At 36.2% G+C, this 18,561-nt stretch overlaps 2 protein-coding genes across 2 annotated transcripts; both read left to right on the top strand.

Moving 5' to 3' along the window:
• The first annotated feature begins 201 nt into the window (after positions 1 to 201).
• On the top strand, positions 202 to 2,747 carry LOC104227346 (bZIP transcription factor 60). The gene is made up of 3 exons (XM_009779569.2): positions 202 to 794; positions 1,867 to 2,090; positions 2,320 to 2,747. The coding sequence occupies exons 1-3, from the start codon at positions 367 to 369 to the stop codon at positions 2,565 to 2,567; spliced, it is 900 nt and encodes a 299-aa protein (XP_009777871.1). The 5' UTR covers positions 202 to 366; the 3' UTR covers positions 2,568 to 2,747.
• A 1,143-nt stretch (positions 2,748 to 3,890) lies between these two features.
• LOC104227347 (pyrophosphate--fructose 6-phosphate 1-phosphotransferase subunit alpha) lies at positions 3,891 to 10,378 on the top strand. Its single transcript, XM_009779570.2, has 19 exons — positions 3,891 to 4,059; positions 5,082 to 5,254; positions 5,619 to 5,731; positions 6,030 to 6,104; positions 6,191 to 6,304; positions 6,400 to 6,467; positions 6,619 to 6,702; positions 7,132 to 7,185; positions 7,390 to 7,470; positions 7,581 to 7,674; positions 7,757 to 7,830; positions 8,101 to 8,211; positions 8,310 to 8,354; positions 8,442 to 8,498; positions 9,001 to 9,105; positions 9,184 to 9,300; positions 9,415 to 9,518; positions 9,681 to 9,846; positions 9,971 to 10,378. The coding sequence occupies exons 1-19, from the start codon at positions 3,970 to 3,972 to the stop codon at positions 10,094 to 10,096; spliced, it is 1,851 nt and encodes a 616-aa protein (XP_009777872.1). The 5' UTR covers positions 3,891 to 3,969; the 3' UTR covers positions 10,097 to 10,378.
• The last annotated feature ends 8,183 nt before the right edge of the window (positions 10,379 to 18,561 follow it).

Raw genomic sequence — 18,561 nt, 5'->3', positions numbered from 1 at the left:
ATATATGTACACGCGCAATCCGAGTACCCGAATATAGTCATATAATAAATAAGGACTATGTAATTTAGTTAGTCTGTAACTGTACATACGTGGTGAAATGTCGAAAAGTTGAAGGAAACTCGAATTCCTATTGGTTGGATGACGCAGTAATAGATGAGTTACTCACAATTTCCTTGCAATTTCCTCGGTTACCTTCTCTTTGGACCCTTAACCTCTAAGAAATACGGGGGTGTATGACGTGACTATTAATTGGCCCCATCTACAGGTCCCAAAATCGTAGTCGTAGCTTTAGTTCCCCCACCCCAAACCCCCGCATTTCTTGTTGAATTTTGGTTCAATCATCCCAATCTGGGTTGTAGATAGGCGATGGTGGATGACATCGATGATATCGTTGGACACATCAATTGGGACGATGTAGATGACCTCTTCCACAACATTCTAGAGGATCCCGCCGACAATCTCTTCTCTGTTCATGATCCCTCGGCGCCGTCTATTCAGGAGATCGAGCAGCTTCTCATGAACGATGATGAAATCGTCGGTCACGTGGCTGTCGGAGAGCCTGATTTTCAACTTGCTGACGACTTTCTCTCCGACGTGCTGGCTGATTCTCCTGTTGAGTCCGATCATTCTCCCTCTGATAAAGTCAATGGATTCCCCGATTCCAAGGTTTCAAGTAGCTCCGAGGTTGATGATGACGACAAAGACAAGGAGAAGGTTTCCCAGTCGCCGATTGAGTCTAAGGACGGCTCTGACGAACTAAACAGTGATGATCCCGTCGATAAAAAGCGTAAGAGGTATCTCTCCAAAATTTTGGCCCTTTTTCTTTCCGTTTTTGTAATTTATTCAACATAGTTTCCTTTACCTTAAATTAAAATGGCGCCGTTTATTTAGATAAAATATTTCCTCTTTGCTCAGAGTACTTATTTAGTGCAGCTCATGCTTATTAATTAAAAGGATCCTCTTTCTGATACTGCTTAATGTAAATAATTTGAGTTATGCATGCTAACTTTGCAATTTTTTTTCTTCTTTTCAATCCTTTTATATAGAACTATAGATAACCAGAGTTTACTTTCTTTTGCTATATTTTGGATGTAATCACAACACTTTCTTAGGTGCTGGTTTTGACATCAATAATACCTACTATTTCAAAAAAGAAAAGCTTTTTCTCCTTTTATTCAATCAGTAGTAGCTGATTATGCCATCCCACATTGTGTCTTCTCAGCGGATTTCTAAAGGAGTTTCTCTCTATAAGATTACAGTAATTTGACATTGTACATTGATTGTGGTAACTGCTGAGTCTGCATTAGCCATTCAGTTTATAGTTGATTTGTGCTGTGTTAGAACATAACGTTCACTGTCTATTGATTATGAAACAAAAGTATGATTCTTCTTTCCAAAGTCTGATTTGTCAATTTTGATTTTTATCAAAGCACATGACGGTTCAATGTTTCCATTAATTTGCAACTTGTGAGACATGGTGATATGCTGAACTGTGCGAATTTAAGCTACACCGCCTTCCTGGGGTACTATGAGTAGTTGAGGCAGGGGAATACACACCACCAAGTGGGGAACTTTGCTGACAAAGCAAACTGGTGCTGGATTTTCTCTTAGAAGAAGAAACCATGTTCCATAAAGATTGCACTTATTTAGTGTGTGATGTATACTATATGTCTATATCCAGGAAGAACATGTAGTTCATCATGCTTAAAATTGGAGATATCATCATGTGCACTTATCTAGACTACTGTAATGCATCCCTCTGCTCTTCTCCTTCAAGATGATAATAGCTTTGCATTTATCTAATCTGTGATGTATACAGCAGATTAAAGAAAATTTGAGTAAAAAACTTAATATTTGATCTTCCAGGCAATTGAGAAACAGAGATGCAGCTGTCAGGTCACGAGAGCGGAAGAAGTTGTATGTTAGGGATCTTGAGTTGAAGAGTAGATACTTTGAATCAGAGTGCAAGAGGTTGGGGTTAGTTCTCCAGTGCTGTCTTGCAGAAAATCAAGCTTTGCGCTTCTCTTTGCAGAATGGCAGTGCTAATGGTGCTTGTATGACCAAGCAGGAGTCTGCTGTGCTCTTGTTGGGTAAGGATAAGAAAATTCTTGTCATTTTACTGAAATACATTCTCCATATCACTTTTTGCTGCCATAAATTTTTGGACCCGGCTTCGATTAACGCCTGCCGAAAGTCTTAGACTGGACTGGCTGGCAATTTTTGTAGGTTGCCATGCTTATGTATTATAGTGTGGTCCATTAATTTCTCTCAGGTGCTTATATAGCCTTTATTTTAACTAATGCAATATGAAATATGCAGAATCCCTGCTGTTGGGTTCCCTGCTTTGGTTCCTGGGCATCATATGCCTGCTCATTCTTCCCAGCCAACCCTGGTTAAATCCAGAAGAAAATCAACGAAGCAGAAACCACGGTCTTCTGGTTCCAATAAAGGGAGGAAATAAGACTGGTCGGATTTTTGAGTTCCTGTCCTTCATGATGGGCAAGAGATGCAAAGCTTCAAGATCGAGGATGAAGTTCAATCCCCATTCTTTGGGAATTGTGATGTGACTCGTTGTGATCAAATCCTTTCCCTTGGTGGATCATGCTTCCTTTGAGTTCTTTAGTTTGTATCATAGACTTTCTGTATGAGTCTTTGCTTTTACATCTGAAGGACGTCGTTCAGTGTTATTAGTTGTGACTTATGAGCTTACTAAGATCTATGCAACTTTTTAACAGTTCCGGCCTAAATTTGTTTCGTTTCTGTATTGCATTTCCTTTTCTTTGTTCTTTCTGCCCCAGAGTGGTAGTTGTGGCAAGGGAGCAGGATTACAAGGCCACCAAAATTTTCAAAATTATGAAATCAATGTGAAGATTAGTGGTTGGATTTCTATTAGTTTGATATAATAACGATTTAGCATCTTCAAGTATGTTCTCAGTTTGATGTGAAATGAGGCGGTCTGTGTCTCCTCTTTTTTCCTGCTCTATAATGGCTTGGAACAGAAAAGTTGGATAGTCTGGAAGTGTATTGACAAATGAGAAAAGAAGCATCTCCGCAAATGTGTGCACTCCTCTTTTTCTTTGGCATAAGGTAAAATTTTCAAGGGTTAGAGTAAACTGGGGGCGGTGTTGAAAAATTGAGATGGAGATGAAAACTGGCTCCTGAGGCCATCAAAACGACCAAAAAGATCCAACTTTGCTACCTTCAAACAAGAAAAAGAAGCTCCTGTTTCCCCATCGAGAAGTAGGTGAGGGTATTTTAGGTGAATATCCGCACGCTTTACCTGCCATCCGAACTATTACGAATTTACCTAATTATCCTGAAGGGGCATATTCCTTTGTGGATTCCTATCTGGACTTGATCACTCAAAAACAATCTTTCACAAGGTAGACTTCTTCAAGTTTAAAAAAATCATAACTTGTTTGCGTAATGGGATTACCGAGAGATGATAAAACTATTATAATAATAAAAATATATACTAGCGTAAATTTTAAAAGATAAAAAAGAACTACTACTAGTAAAAATTTATTTGACAATATAATTTGAGGATTGTGTAACCCATTTCTTAAAACAAATTATGCTTTGATCTTCCTTTTTTCTTTTGAACGAAGACGGGTGAGATGAGTTCTTGCCAGGTGTTTGGATCCTTTTCACTGGGACAAATGGATTCAAACTAGTGATTATACGCGCACTTAATTGCGTTATTTTTACTACAGCTGATGATTTGCTTAGCACTGGTTTTGTGGGGTTGGGGGATTTTCGTATTGCATTGCAGAATAAAAGGAAATGGCTGCATCGTAATAATGTGGAAAAGCAAGGGCATATAGGGTTAGAGTCATGGAACCCGGAAGGTAAAACTGGTTGCTGGGTTGGTTGTATCGCCTCACTAGCCCCTGTCCTATATAAACGGTCTTTTCAGAGTTGGGAGACTGACAAAAGTTGGTGCGAGTGAGTATAGCAGCGACACAAACAATGGATGCAGACTACGGTATACCTCGAGAACTTTCTGATTTGCAAAAGCTTCGATCTCAATACCAGCCTGAACTTCCTCCTTGTCTTCAGGTTTCTCTCTTCCTCTTTCTACTTCTCTTCATGTCTTCTGAAGCCTTTTGTGCATGATACTTTTTGCCATCTCGTCCATTCCTTCTCGCTTGAATCTGATTGTTCCTATCGATTTAACGCACTGTTGTATTTATTTTTGCCTTTTGGCAGTCATAAGTAGTTTATTGCAAAATGTTCGGGTTCGTAGTTTCTCTCGGTATATCAGCCTCGTGAAGAATAGATCTAACGTGGTAGATCACACATATAATGCTGTTTTCTTTCATCAGAGTACCGTTTTGTGGTGTGTTTATTAGGATTATTTTATTCATATCAGATGTGTATTGTTCATCAATCTAATTTTATTGGGAGTCCAATTCATCTGTGTTCCTACACTATTTTTTCAAATTACAAGTAACTTGATCGTGTATTTAAGAAAATAAAAAATAAGTTAAAACATTTACCTCTTTAATTTTTACAAGTTTTTCTTTTTTAGGCAAGGACACAGGATTTCCGTCATGTACTATAAAGTATCCTTTTCGATTTTATTCTGAAAGATTTTTACTAGATTTCGCTCAGCTCCAACATGTTATTTTTCACTGTGATATACGCATGTTTTTCCTTTAACGAGTAGCTAGCCGAAAAGTCATGTCTTTACTTTTTTCATCTGGAAAAAATCACGTCTTTACATCAGCGGAAGTCATGAACACATAAAAGCTGTCTTTTAAAACAAATTATCAGAAATAATGCTGGTTAACTTTTACATAATAACAATTAGATTGTTCAGACGTTTGTCTGACTGTCCCGAGACATTTGTTCAACTCATCATACTTTGGCGTAATTGCCAGCTTTCAATCAATTGATTCATTCATTGGTGTCCATTTCTTGTAGTTAATGCATCACCACTTTGCTTTATTGTCCACGTTTAGGTTATTCTGTTTAATTTTGCCTATGATATCAAGATCCTTGAGCAATTTGTCCTTTGATGTTATTGCTTTAAACATCTTCAGACCTAGCTTTATTCCGAATTGCTCCGATTTGAACAGGGTACTACTGTCCGGGTAGAGCTCCGTGATGCAACCACTGCGGCAGATCCTTCTGGTGAACACACAATTAAACGGTTCTTCCCACACACTTATGGTCAGCCGTTAGCCCATTTTCTTAGGGCAACTGCCAAGGTCCCTGATGCTCAGATAATTACTGAACATCCTGTAATTAGGTATTGCTTTTGACAATTGCTTCATAATTCCTCAGTTTACTCGCAAACTGTATCAATATTGGAATCAGGAGATACTTTCTAACAAATTCTATGCTGACTTAATGCTTAGGTGTATGGTGTTGTTGTTGTTGTTGTTATTGTTGTTGTTATTATTATTATTATTATTTATTTTGTCTGTGATTGAATTCCTCTTTTACTTACATCTTCAAAATCTTAACCCAAGGGATTGCTATCTGTATCGTCACATTTCATTATGCACTAAAATGAGCTTGATTGCGTTTTTGTGCACAGTATTCACCTTTATCCCTAGTCTCTTCTATAGGAACGAAAACTTTGCTCACTGTTTATCCTCTTCTTTTGTTAGGGTTGGGGTGCTATTTTGTGGTAGACAATCTCCTGGAGGACACAATGTGCTATGGGGTCTTCATGATGCTCTTAAGGTTCACAACCCCAATAATACCTTGCTTGGGTTTTTGGGTAAGTATTTCCTTTACGATGGTGCTGTAAGTTCTTTACACATTTCTCATTGTTTTTCATTTGAGATCTCCTTTATGGCAGTTATTGGGATGCTGTAGTAATAGCTAACAAGAGTGTCTATTTGCAGATTTATTTCACCACTATTAACACTCTTGCATGTGTCATGTTTAATATTGAGTATCATGCGCTAATGCTGATAAATTTTTTTGGTTATGCTCTAATATTTATAGTTCTTAGAAACTTGATTCTCCTCAAAGAAGTCATTTGTGCTGAAGCTCTCTTTTTCAAATCTCAATAGGTGGTTCTGAAGGTTTATTTGCGCAGAAAACTCTAGAGATCACCAATGACGTTCTTGCTACCTATAAGAATCAAGGTATTTACATCTGGATGAAGTTTCATTTTATATTTACATTTTGCCTTTCTGGGGGGCTTATTTTTGTTGCTTTTTTTCCTATTAAGGTGGATATGACATGCTGGGACGGACAAAAGATCAAATTAGAACGACTGAGCAAGTAAATTCTGCAATGGCTGCATGCAAAGCTTTGAAATTGGATGGCCTTGTCATTATTGGAGGTATTCATAGTGCTACTGTTAATTGTACATGATGAACCTTCAAGTATACACTATTCCCCTTCATCTAAAGTCTAAAAATATGCATTGGCTTGAAGGAGTGACATCAAACACTGACGCTGCTCAGCTGGCAGAAAAATTTGCAGAAGCAAAATGCCCTACAAAAGTATGTGTTATTCCTGTTGATTCATGTTTAGTAATGAATGTCCTATTCTATTTTCTTTATCTTCCTGCTTTAGTCCAAACCTTGGCTCTTTTATCCAGTGTATTGTCTTATTGTGTCAGTAACATACTAATTGAATTGTTTTTATCTTTAGGTGGTTGGTGTTCCTGTTACATTAAATGGGGATCTCAAGAATCAGTTTGTTGAAGCAAATGTTGGCTTTGACACAATATGCAAGGTACTAATACAAATACCACACAGAATCAGCTCGTAACTAGTTTTTTCCCCTTTGAAATGCATTATCCTGCAGGTTCCTCTTGATGCTTTCTATCCCTTGCTTTAGGTTTTTTCTTTTCGTTTCTAGGTAGGTCGAGAGTTCCATTGGACCTGGTGCTTCTATTTTTCTTCTTTCTTTTTTTTTTTTTTTTTCTAGTGGAATTTCTGCTGGCTTCTTTCTGCTTTTGATGTTGTATTCCATTGGGTAGATTTACGGTTTTGCAGTGATAGTAGTGCTGAATTTGCAGGTTAATGTGGAAAGGTCCTTTTCTTTCTCATGATGCTGTGCATGTTAATTAAGTATTAGTGTAATTCAAGCTCTGAACTAGCTGATATTGCGTCTTTGACTTCTTAATTTCTGGAATTCTCATTATCTGGGGTTTCATCTCAGGTTAACTCCCAACTCATTAGCAATATGTGCACTGATGCACTCTCAGCAGAGAAGGTACCGACTTTATTCATGTCCTTAGATGTTTTTCATTGCTTTTGAAATAGTTGGGTGTTGTATATACAGCCTAATATACCTATCTGCTGTTATGAAATCTTTATGGAGGGTTGTTTACTTTAGATGATTGTGATTTACTTTCATGTTACACCTTTATTTTTGTCCTTCTGTTAACATACCATGGGGGATCTTTCCTTTTTTCAGTATTACTATTTCATCAGACTCATGGGGCGAAAGGCATCACATGTTGCCTTAGAATGCACTCTGCAGTCACATCCTAATATGGTTAGTTTTATCTCTGGATTGATTAGCAGATGCTTCAGTTAGGACATGGTGCTTCTTACATATTCCAAGTGTTCTTGGGTCTTCCTTAAAAGTTTTAAGCGATACTGCAGGTGATTCTTGGTGAGGAGGTAGCTGCGTCGAAGCTAACTCTCTTTGACATCACAAAACAAATTTGTGATGCAGTTCAGGCTAGGGCTGAACATGGTATTGAAACTACTATGTCCTCATTTGTCTGTAGAGTCAGTTTTTGAGTTTTGCAGTCAGCTGATTAAGGTTTTGCATTCAGATAAAAACCATGGTGTTATCCTGTTGCCAGAGGGGCTTATAGAAAGTATTCCTGAAGTATATGCTCTATTGCAGGTATGAATGCAAAATTAATTGTTTAATATGTTAGCTGCATTCTAAGGTTCCTTCCTGGCACCGCTTCTTGATCTCCCCCCCCCCCCCCCCCAAAAAAAAAAAAGAACCCACAAAAATAAAGGGAAAAGGAAAAGCAGAACAGAGGTGCAAGATGAGGGCCAAATGGATGCAATCTTCCATGTTGAAGTTTAGTGTTTAGTGCTAGAAAGCTTTGTTGGATGTGGATTTGGTTGTGACTTTGCCTTTTCTGGTTGATTGTACGAATTCCAGGAAATTCATGGTTTACTCAGGCAAGGTGTTTCTGCTGATAAGATTTCCTCCCAACTATCACCATGGGCTTCTGCACTTTTCGAGTTCTTGCCGTATTTTATCAGAAAGCAGGTGCAGTTTCTGTATGTGTTTGAATTGACTGTTAAAAAATGGCACTAACTCTGTTTTGATGAGGATAGTGCTTACACCCAAGGCTTGTGATTTTGCAGCTTCTCCTGCACCCAGAATCAGATGACTCTGCTCAGCTATCACAGGTAACTAAATTTGATGTTTGTACGGTGCTGCTTGATGATATTTATGAACTATCTGTTAGTTGATTGTCTTTAATGCTTTCCTAACAGATTGAGACTGAGAAACTTATAGCTCATCTCGTTGAAACAGAAATGAACAAGCGATTGGTAAGTTAATTTTATTTCCTTGTATTCTGAAATTCAACATGTTGCATCTAATGATTCTTCGGGATCTCTAACAAGTGATTGGAGAATAAGTTTGAAGTACAATATGCTGTAAGGATTGGGGATGATGTTTGTGCAAAAAGATATTGTGGAATATCCTAAAAGCTCTAGGAAGTTACTTTTCTCCGTTCTGCTGGGTAACTATAATGAGATGATGTATATCTAAAAAGCTCAAAAATCAGTTTGATAAACTTTCTTCATTGCACAAAATTTTCATTTTCAGCCATTGTCAAGGTTTCCTTGGATGGAAGTCATTCCCTAATGATCTTGCCTGATGATCAGTCGTTCTTTTCTTGTTTTGTTTTCTTAAAGATCCTTGATGTTACTTTGCTTTAACTTCCTGTGCTTAGGAGAGAGTAGGAAAAAAAGAGTGCAGTTGCTTGCTGCCTTGATCAGTGTTCCGATCTTTTAAGAATGACATCCTTTTTCTTCTGTCATTTTCCAGAAAGAAGGAACTTACAAAGGAAAGAAATTTAATGCTATTTGCCATTTCTTTGGTTATCAAGCAAGGGGTTCATTGCCATCAAAATTTGATTGTGACTATGCCTATGTAAGTTTTGCTGGAGTAGCTGTATTTTCTTTCTAATTTGCATTTTCAGATACATAATTCTCAGAAAACCAAATACAGGTACTTGGCCATGTTTGCTACCATATTTTGGCTGCTGGTCTTAATGGTTACATGGCTACTGTGACCAACTTGAAAAATCCGGTCAACAAGTGGCACTGTGGTGCTGCTCCCATATCTGTAAGATTTCTCTTCAAACTTTTCTGGAGTTGCACCCTAAGCTTCCACTTTTTTGAAGTTCTGAGTATCTATCTTCAAAAATGATTTACTCTGTTTACTGCTTCATTACTGCAGGCCATGATGACTGTTAAGCGCTATGGTCGTGGCCCCGGCAAAGCATCAATTGGAGTACCTGCTTTGCATCCTGCTACTGTAGATTTGAAAGGCAAATCATACGAGTATGTTAAACTTCTGACTTGTTGCTTGTATACATTTTCAGCACAAATGAAGTAGGCATCAGATAAAAATGATATCTTTCTTAACGTTCTTTTTGCATCTAAACAGCTGGATCAATACTTAACCTCTTGCTGTACCTAATTTCTCTCTTCATTTTGGTGCAGGCTGTTGAGTCAAAATGCGACAAAGTTCTTGTTGGATGATGTTTACAGAAACCCAGGTCCCCTCCAGTTTGATGGCCCTGGTGCAGATGCCAAGGCCGTTACTCTTTGTGTTGAAGACCAGGATTACATGGGTCGTATCAAAAAATTGCAGGAGTACCTGGACAAGGTGCTGAATTTTGAAACAGCATGTCTGCTTTTGACCAACTCTGTTGGCTATTCATTTAACTTCTCTCTTTTCTGACTATCTTATGGCATGCTTTTGTTATCTTATTTTCAATTTTCTTTCCCAGGTGCGCACAATTGTGAAGCCTGGATGCTCACAAGACGTCCTGAAAGCTGCATTAAGTGCCATGGCTTCTGTGACCGACATTCTTTCAGTGATATCCTCACCCTCAAGTGGGAGCACACCATTTTAAATGAGAACTATCATCTTTTAACATTGAGATTGCTTTGCTTTTCTTTTATTCCCCTCCAAGGTTCTCTTCTTGAATTCAGGGGAAACTTGACTTAGATGCAGAGCAGTTAGTTGATTGTGTGATAATATCGGTTTCCATCTTTGGCGGCTGTCTGCTTCTTTGTTTTATGCCCTTACTTTTCCCAGTTTTGTAAAAGCCAAATAATGTTGAGAAGTTTGTACCTTTTGAGGTTTGTTGAGGGATCCAAACATTCTTGGTTAATAACATATAGTATTAAGTTAAGTTGTGAGGAGTTGGGAACTCAATTTGAAGTTCCCGCTGATGCTGAAGGTCATTTGAAGCCAGCAGTTATTTTTGATGTAATTAGTGGCGTTATTGGCACTGGAGTTTGTAATCCCTCGCTTGGCAAATTCTCATAAGCATGTGATTGATTACTCACCTCGAAATATATCCAAGGCCTCTGCATGAATGGCTTCCTCCTCCTCCCTGGTGGATGTACGCATGCCTATTATCTATTTTCCCCTATAATTTTATACAGTTTGGACTTTGGAATAGCCTACAGTCTTTTCTCGCCATGTGGACATTTTACTTCTTCCTTCAAATTAACTTTTTTTGATGACTAAATTGGTTTAGACTATTTGGTTGAAGTCGAAAGAAAGTATTGGAATTTAAGTTGAGATAAAGTTTATGTCGTGTTTGAAAATGAATTTTACTTGTAAAAGAAGTTGAAAATATATGGGTGTAATTTTGCAGTTCATTATTTCACTTAAAATAGAATTTTTAATATTTCGCCAAAGAGTATTTGCGCATATTGATGACCAAAAGCAATATTTACCAACGGCATTTTATTATTTTAAATGTCTTTCTTAAATAAAATCAAACGTCGTTACGCTTGAAAATAGAGAACCCCTCTGTGTAGTATTTTCAACAAAGTGAACATGTTTAGTAGATTTATTCGGGTAGGGAACGTTCATGTCTTTTACAATTTATGAGGTGTTACCTCCATTTCAGTCGGAACTATTGTTCGATCAAGGTATTATCATTTTATTATTGTAGCTAACAACATTAATGCTAGATCTAATTTTTTTTATAATTGTGTTATTTCTTTCAATGCAATGTCTTTCCGAATCAATAGTTTTTTTTTTCTTTTTCCGTTCAACAACTAATTTTTCTTAGGTACTAGTACAACCATGCTTAGCGTTTTTATGTATAGTCTTTTCACTATTTTTCTTTATGCATGTCTTTTCATTGTTTATTAACTTACTACATTAATACTAGATCTAATTTTTTTAAATTGTATTGTTTCTTTCAATACAAAGTATGTTCATATTATTTGGTTCGATAGTTTCTTTCTCTTGGGGACTTAACTGTTATCTAATGTCTTTTCATTGCTTATTACTTACAGTAAGTATAACGTTAATGCTAAATTTAATATTTTTTTAATTATATTGTTTCTTTCAATGCAAAGTCTGGTCATAGCATTTTTCGTTCGATAACTTCTTTCTCTTGGGTACTAGTACTGTTCTTAGCTTCTATGTAAAGTCTTTTCATCGTTTATTATCTACGAGGAAACAACAAAAAGTAACCATCATTATGGAACCAAGGGAGTACCTAGTTATATTTACAATTGTTTGAATCTCCTACGTCTTTACAAATTATTAGATGGAAGCCACGTGTATAATAATGTATTCATTTTACTTGCTAACATGATTAAAGTTGGAGAAGCAACTATTCTTTTCACCTTCCTCTTTCCTAATCAAGACCCAAAGCTGTTGTCCTCTTCTCTTTTAGCCTTATCCTTCCGTTACACATATATTTTTTTGCTTTTAAATACCAAAAATAGATGAGAGAAAACCCTAGCTCAACTCTCACATTGTTTGGCATATGAAATATATTTTTTTTCTACATTGCAATTCTGGGTTTTCACAAATTATTTAAGAAATTTTGATTTCATGAATTTTCATGATAAATCCACTTAGTTTCTCCCCGATGAGAATTGACAGACTTTAGATTTCGTTAAGTACATGTATATCTGTTATTTGTTTGTGATAAATCTATATAAAATTTTTGGACTTTGTATTAGCTCTATATTTTTATGTGCTAGGTGCTCCTAATTCTATAAGTCTTAAAGCCCTCAAAGCAAGTGTTACTACTTTGGTTGCTCTTGAAAAAGAGCGGATCGATCTACATGTTCATCAGTGCATTTCAGCAACTCCATTATAGCCAGATTTAGATCAGTCCGCTCCAAGGTGGCTCAAGGGGGAGGCTAGTAAAGCCTTTGCTTTAGGCCCCCTAAATTTTAGGGCCCCAAAAATATTTTTAGTTGTGACTTTACTATCTTATTTTTGCTTAGACAATATTAAAGTTTATAGAAAAAAATAAAAAAAATACAAAATCCTTATCAAAATGGAGAGAAAGACTATCTATTTTTCAACACTAGAATTATTTTAGAACTTTGAATTAAGCTACTCAAATCTTCATATTGATAAATAATATTTTTTACAATAAGATCCAAGATAACGAATTGAAAATACGTGGCTAACATTTTATTAACTTGAATTTTCTTCCCAATATGAATATTAATATTATATTTTATATGATAACTACACAATAGACAAAAAGAAAGAAAGAAAGAAAAAAGAAACTAATGTAATATTAATACTATATTTTGCAAGATAACTATACAATAGACAAAAATGAAAAAAAATTAAAGTCCCTTATTAAAATTTGGCTTTAGGCCACGAGTTTTATTGAGACGGCTTTGGACTCCGCTCTTTTTCGAGAGAAACCAAAGCAGTAGCACTTGCTTTGAGGGCTCTAAGACTTGTAGAGTTAGGAGCACCTAACACATAAAAATATAGAGATAATACAAAATTCAAAAAATTTATGTAGATTTATCATAAATAAATCTACAGATATCATGTACTTAAAGAAATCTAAAGTATGTCAATTCTCATCTCGGAGAAACTAAGTGAAATTTTTGGCTCATTTATAGGCCAAGTTGGCTTTTCATTCATGTTATGTGGAGGAGGGATGCATCTCCAAAACCCAGTGATCCCTTGTGATGTTGTTCCTGTATTTGTTGGGTTGACAATTGCTACCTTTGTTGTTGCTTTTTGTTCTGCCTGTTACGCATTGTATATCAATATACATACAATGCAGCCTCATGTCACCGATTTGGACAATAAAAAAAGAGCCATAGCAAAGAAGGCGTCGCTCATTTTGGAACCAGAGACACCACAACAAGAATCACCTCTTATGGGGAGGGTTAATGAAGTCAACAACGGAGAATTGGACCTTGACGTGTCTGTAGATTCTGTGATAGATAGGTGTAAAATAATTGTGAAATTTGGAGATGGAATAAAATTGAAGAGAAACTACAGATTTTTGGTGTTCTCTAACATATGATGTGTGGTAGCTTATGGAGTGATGATATGCTTTATTGCCTTCTACTCATGGTAAGTAATTTTTTTTCTTATACTTTAATAATTTAGATGTGTATATTAGGATGCCAACTTTGTTAGAAGATTAAAGCTCTCTAATTGATTTTTTCTATTTATGTACAACTGCTAAGAGTGTGTGTAAATGAGCTATCAGTAAAAGTGAATGGCAGGAGTACGTAAAGTGAATGGAAGGAGTACCTGAAGAATGTGGCCTACTTTTGAGTTTTGAACACTAAGTTTATTTGAGTACTTTTAATTAGTGTTAAAGTCTAGTTACCATGTATGATATGGTACTTATTTTATTATGTTTATTCAGTTGTGTGTTTTGCTAAGAAACTTTTGATAGAATCTGTTTTGACAATGCAATGCAATGCAACGCAAATGGGTTTGCCAGGAAATTTATGTAATGACAAGCCACTTAGAACTAAAGAAAGAAGATGTCAAAAAGAAACATCCACAAGTCTGCCCTCCCTGCTTTATCTAATGTTCCTTTTCTCTAACAAGAAGTTATTGGTATTATTATACTCAAGGGCGGCTCCAACATATGTGTGACATAAAGCTAAAGCTTAATGTGAGGCCTAAATTTTTTTTAAAAAATTATTAATAATATTTTATAATTGATTTCCTCTAATAATTCCTTTTCATTTGATAATATAACCAACAAATTTAATCTATCTTGAGACATTGTTAATCTTAGGTAAGATTTTATCAATTATAATGTTGAACTTGGCAACTTTTATAGAAAAACTCTACTTTTATACAAAAAGTACTAAATATTATATTTTTAAATACCTATAAATCTATTATTTCTAAAAAATGGGCCCCTTAAGGAAAAAGCCTTACTCGAATCTACATTAGAGTCGGCCCTATTTGTACTTTCTTCTGCTTATAATGTCTTGCTTTAATACCAAGATAACCTAACGTTGACGGAAACAAGCCATTTGATAACATCGAATAGGGCCTCCTACGCAATACCCATTGCATGGAGACACGACAGACTTGTATTCTATATGTGAAATGAAAGCTGTCTTTTAGTGTAAAAGGATTTCACGAACATTCAATGATCCGTGTCTTGTCTCCTTAAAATTGTTATAAGAAACCGCCCCTCCCTTTTCTCCTTGAAAAATGTAATCATTTTGTTGTCCATTTATGTATGTTTTGTACCAGATTGACTCTTAGTTGGAGCTTGTGTTGCTGGACTAGTAGGGGTTTCATCTAATTCTTCTTCCTCATTAAGAATATTGTCACACATCCTTTTTACCTACACCCCCCGAAGGGAGTATATAAGGGAGTTTTTTTCAACTTAAAGTGACAATCGAAACGGGATTATTTTATTAAAAATACTTGGGATAATTTATGGTGTCCCAAGTCACTGATTTTAAATCCCAAATCGAGGAAAGATTGACTCTGTATTACAGTACGCGAACACATAAATCCGGGTAAGAAATTCTGTTAACCTGAGAGAAGGTGTTAGGCGTTCCCGAGTTCCGTGGTTCTAGCACGGTCGCTCAACTATTATTATTGGCCTATTATCTGATTTTAAATACATGTTTTAGCCTATGATTCAATTTTAACTTATTAGCCGCTTTTAGTTAATTTTAGGAAGATTCAACGTCATCTAAAATACGCCTTGAACCACGCCACATGAAATGAACCCGCGGTCCGCGACACATTTTATTTAACATTGTTGAGAATTGGATTTGGGTCACATGAAATGCACACCCGAGTTTAAGAAAGTAATTTTAATATAGCGCGCCTAAAGCAACTACGCTCTTTCAACTTTGCGAGGGCCATGAAAAATTCAACTAAATGGCACACCTCGATTTCTAAAAAATTTAAAATATTAATTAAGCGAGGGCCATGCATTTTGAGATTTTATTTGGCACGGCGCACCTCAATTCCAATTTTAAATGGAATTCAAACTAAGCTTTTGAGGGCCATAACTATTTTCCGTTATTTAATATGACTCACCTCAACTATTAAAGGAATCTAATTATTTAAATATTAATGGGATTGGAATTCTACTAAAGTTCCAACTAATTAAAAGAGGACCGCTTTAAAGAGGAAGGGGGGCGACTATTTGAAGGAAATGGTTTGGGCCCAACAATGGCGCTGAAATGGAAATGAAGAGGCAGGCCAAGACCTGATGAGGTCCTGTAGCTCCATTTCAGATGGTTTCGTGGCTTGAAGCCCAAATCTTTGAGAAAACTCAGGCTAAATAGCGCGGGAATCGAGGTCGAATCCCCAAGCACACAAATAACACATAAAATCAGGATTATTGGCACAAGCCCAACAAGACTTCCAATAACAAACAAATCATTTGTCAATCACGCTTGAATCAATTTCCAGCTAATTTTAAAGGACAATTCCAAGATTTCAAATTGACTTAAAACTTTCTGTTCAAGACATATAATTGACAAACGAAATCCTATAAGATCATCCCAACAAACAAATATGAATTTGAACATCCATCTCAAACTAACATGCTTAAACTCATACTATAAGTAAATCAATGCATAGCTTGACCCTTAAGGTCATCACCCAAACCATTGTTATCCAAGTGATTGTAAACTAAGTGATGACTTTAAAAATCATCAACGATTTAACAAAGTAGAGTACTACATGATTTTCCAAACAACAGATATAACACTAGATGAACTTTATCATGAAAATTTCTGATTCAGACCTTAGGAGTGTCAATTTGGACATGTTCAGACAAGTTCCCTCAACAATACTGATTTCTCAACCTAAAGCAGATATGGGACATTCTTATTCTTCTAAAATTACACTAGCTCCCTATAATCCATACACACAAACAGAAACTTAAACCATTCACAAACCAAATCGAATAAAATAAAAGTGTTCTCCCCATTTGCAAATGGGACTAAAAGGCAACAATTGAATTCCCTAAATGAGTTACATGACAAAAGGCGATATGTATTATGGATTAACATGAAATTGCAGCGAGAATGTAATACGTAAAAAAAGAGGCAATGTAACACAAGCTTTGGCCCTGTAACATAGCTTCAGTTCCTTTTATTTCACATATCCATGAGGTGTAGAAGAGTACCTGATTACAGCAGTAAAACAACAGAAAATGAACTCAAAATGGAGCAGAAGAGAACAACCAAATTTCAGCAATGGAACAATGATATGAACAACAAATGAAACCAAAGCTTCAAACTAATTCGAAATCTTCTCAAACCCACATACACGGCTTCAAAAGCTTTTAGAAATTATCAACTATTCGAAGGAATCACAGAACCAAAACCAAGCCTAACTCAAGCAATTTTCAGCATTTTTTAAATTTAGAAGAAGACTCAGCCGTTTTCAATTTCTTTTGTCTTTTTCCATCTCTAAATTCTGACTTGCTCTTGAAGAAAGTGTGCCTTTATAGGCAAGCTTTTAAGGCTGCATAAATGAATTCAATTTTGCACTTGAAACCTTTTCAGATTTTCATTTTCGTTTAGATACCCTTAGTGTAAAAATTAGATTTTCATTTAAGCCCCAACCCCAGCTTCTAGGAAGCTTCCTAAGTTGGTTACCTGAGATTCTTTCACCTAGAGTTCCTAAATTACCCCTTAAAAAATCTGTTTTTACCCCTGAACCCATGGGTCATGGGTCAGATTAACCCAATTGTTCAAACCCAGCCTGGGCTTGCAAAACCCAATTCGAATCCTTTCTTTTTGGGCTTCTGATTTTAGAAAACAAACTCAATTTCATAAGGTTTAAACGGATCCTACCCAAAAGGAAAACATAAATCCTTTGAACTGAGACCAAAATGAAAGAGAAAGAAAAAGGGGTTGATTAACACTAAATAACGGAAAACCCAAAACTAACACCAGAAATTTGCTAAAAGTCGAAACATGCAATCAAAATAAATCTATTAACAAACTAAAAAGAAAAACGAAAAGAAGAGGACAGAAAAAGGATGAAGATGAGAAAAAGAAAATGAGAATGGAAGAGAAAAGAAAAGAGATTACCCAACGGAAGACATGAAAGGCATGACGTGGAGGAAACTCACTTTGAACGACCTTTTTTTATTCTGATTTCGAACCAAAATTGGTGTTCCTCCCGGTTCTTGCCAAAACCAACGAGAAACATCAATTTAAGCCCTAAACGGTCTTTGAACCTTGAAAGATTCAAGAGATTTTTGGGTTGTCGTTTGTTTTTGCCTCTTTAGATCTAGAATGGGTTCGCCTTTGTGATGATTCGCAGGTCATGGATGGTGGATTTGAAGAGGGGAGGCCATGGGGGTGTTGTGGTCGAAGTTTGGGACTATTTGGAGGTGGTGCCGCCGGTAAAAATGGTGGATCTCCTAGAGGCGGCGCTAGGGTTCTTCGCCTCTGAGTTTGGGAAGATGAGAGACCAAGGGGTGTTTGGGCTAAGTCGAACTGAACGAGGTTCAAACATGTTAATCAAAACGGGAGGAGTAATTTGAGCCGTCGGATCTGATGGACGAATGGCTGAGATTGGATTAAAACTAACAGACTCTAAACTACGCTGTTTGGGATCGGGTTGGACACAGGTTTGGGCTGGTTCTTCTTGGGTTTGGACGGGTATTGGGTATTAAATTATTGGACTTGGAGAATTTAAAAGGACTTGGCCCAAATCAGCCTTCCCTCTTTTGTTTTCATTTTTCTTTCAATTTCAAAATTATTTTAATTCTTTTGTCTTTAAAAAACAAAAACAAAAATAAAATCTAACTTAAATCATAACCCAAATCATCCTACCAAATTAAATTAATTAACTAAAAATGGTACTTACCGCAACTAATTAATTACCAAATTAAAAGAAAATTACAAAATTCGAAACTAAAAGTAAAAAATGCGAAAATGAGTTATTTTTTGCAATTTCTTTCATTTTTGTAAAACAACTAATTTACTAATTAGTCTAACAAATGTAAAATTAAATCCTAAATGTAAATGCAACATGTCACACCTCCTTTTTACATACCCGAGAGGGTACGAGGGAGTTTTTTCCAATTAAAGGACAATCGAAACTAGATTGGTTTATTTATTT

This window comes from Nicotiana sylvestris, chromosome 4 (assembly GCF_000393655.2).
Source record: "Nicotiana sylvestris chromosome 4, ASM39365v2, whole genome shotgun sequence".
Classification (NCBI taxonomy): domain Eukaryota; kingdom Viridiplantae; phylum Streptophyta; class Magnoliopsida; order Solanales; family Solanaceae; genus Nicotiana; species Nicotiana sylvestris.
The sequence above is the reverse complement of the archived record's forward strand: the minus strand, read 5'-3'. Positions and strand labels throughout refer to the sequence as shown.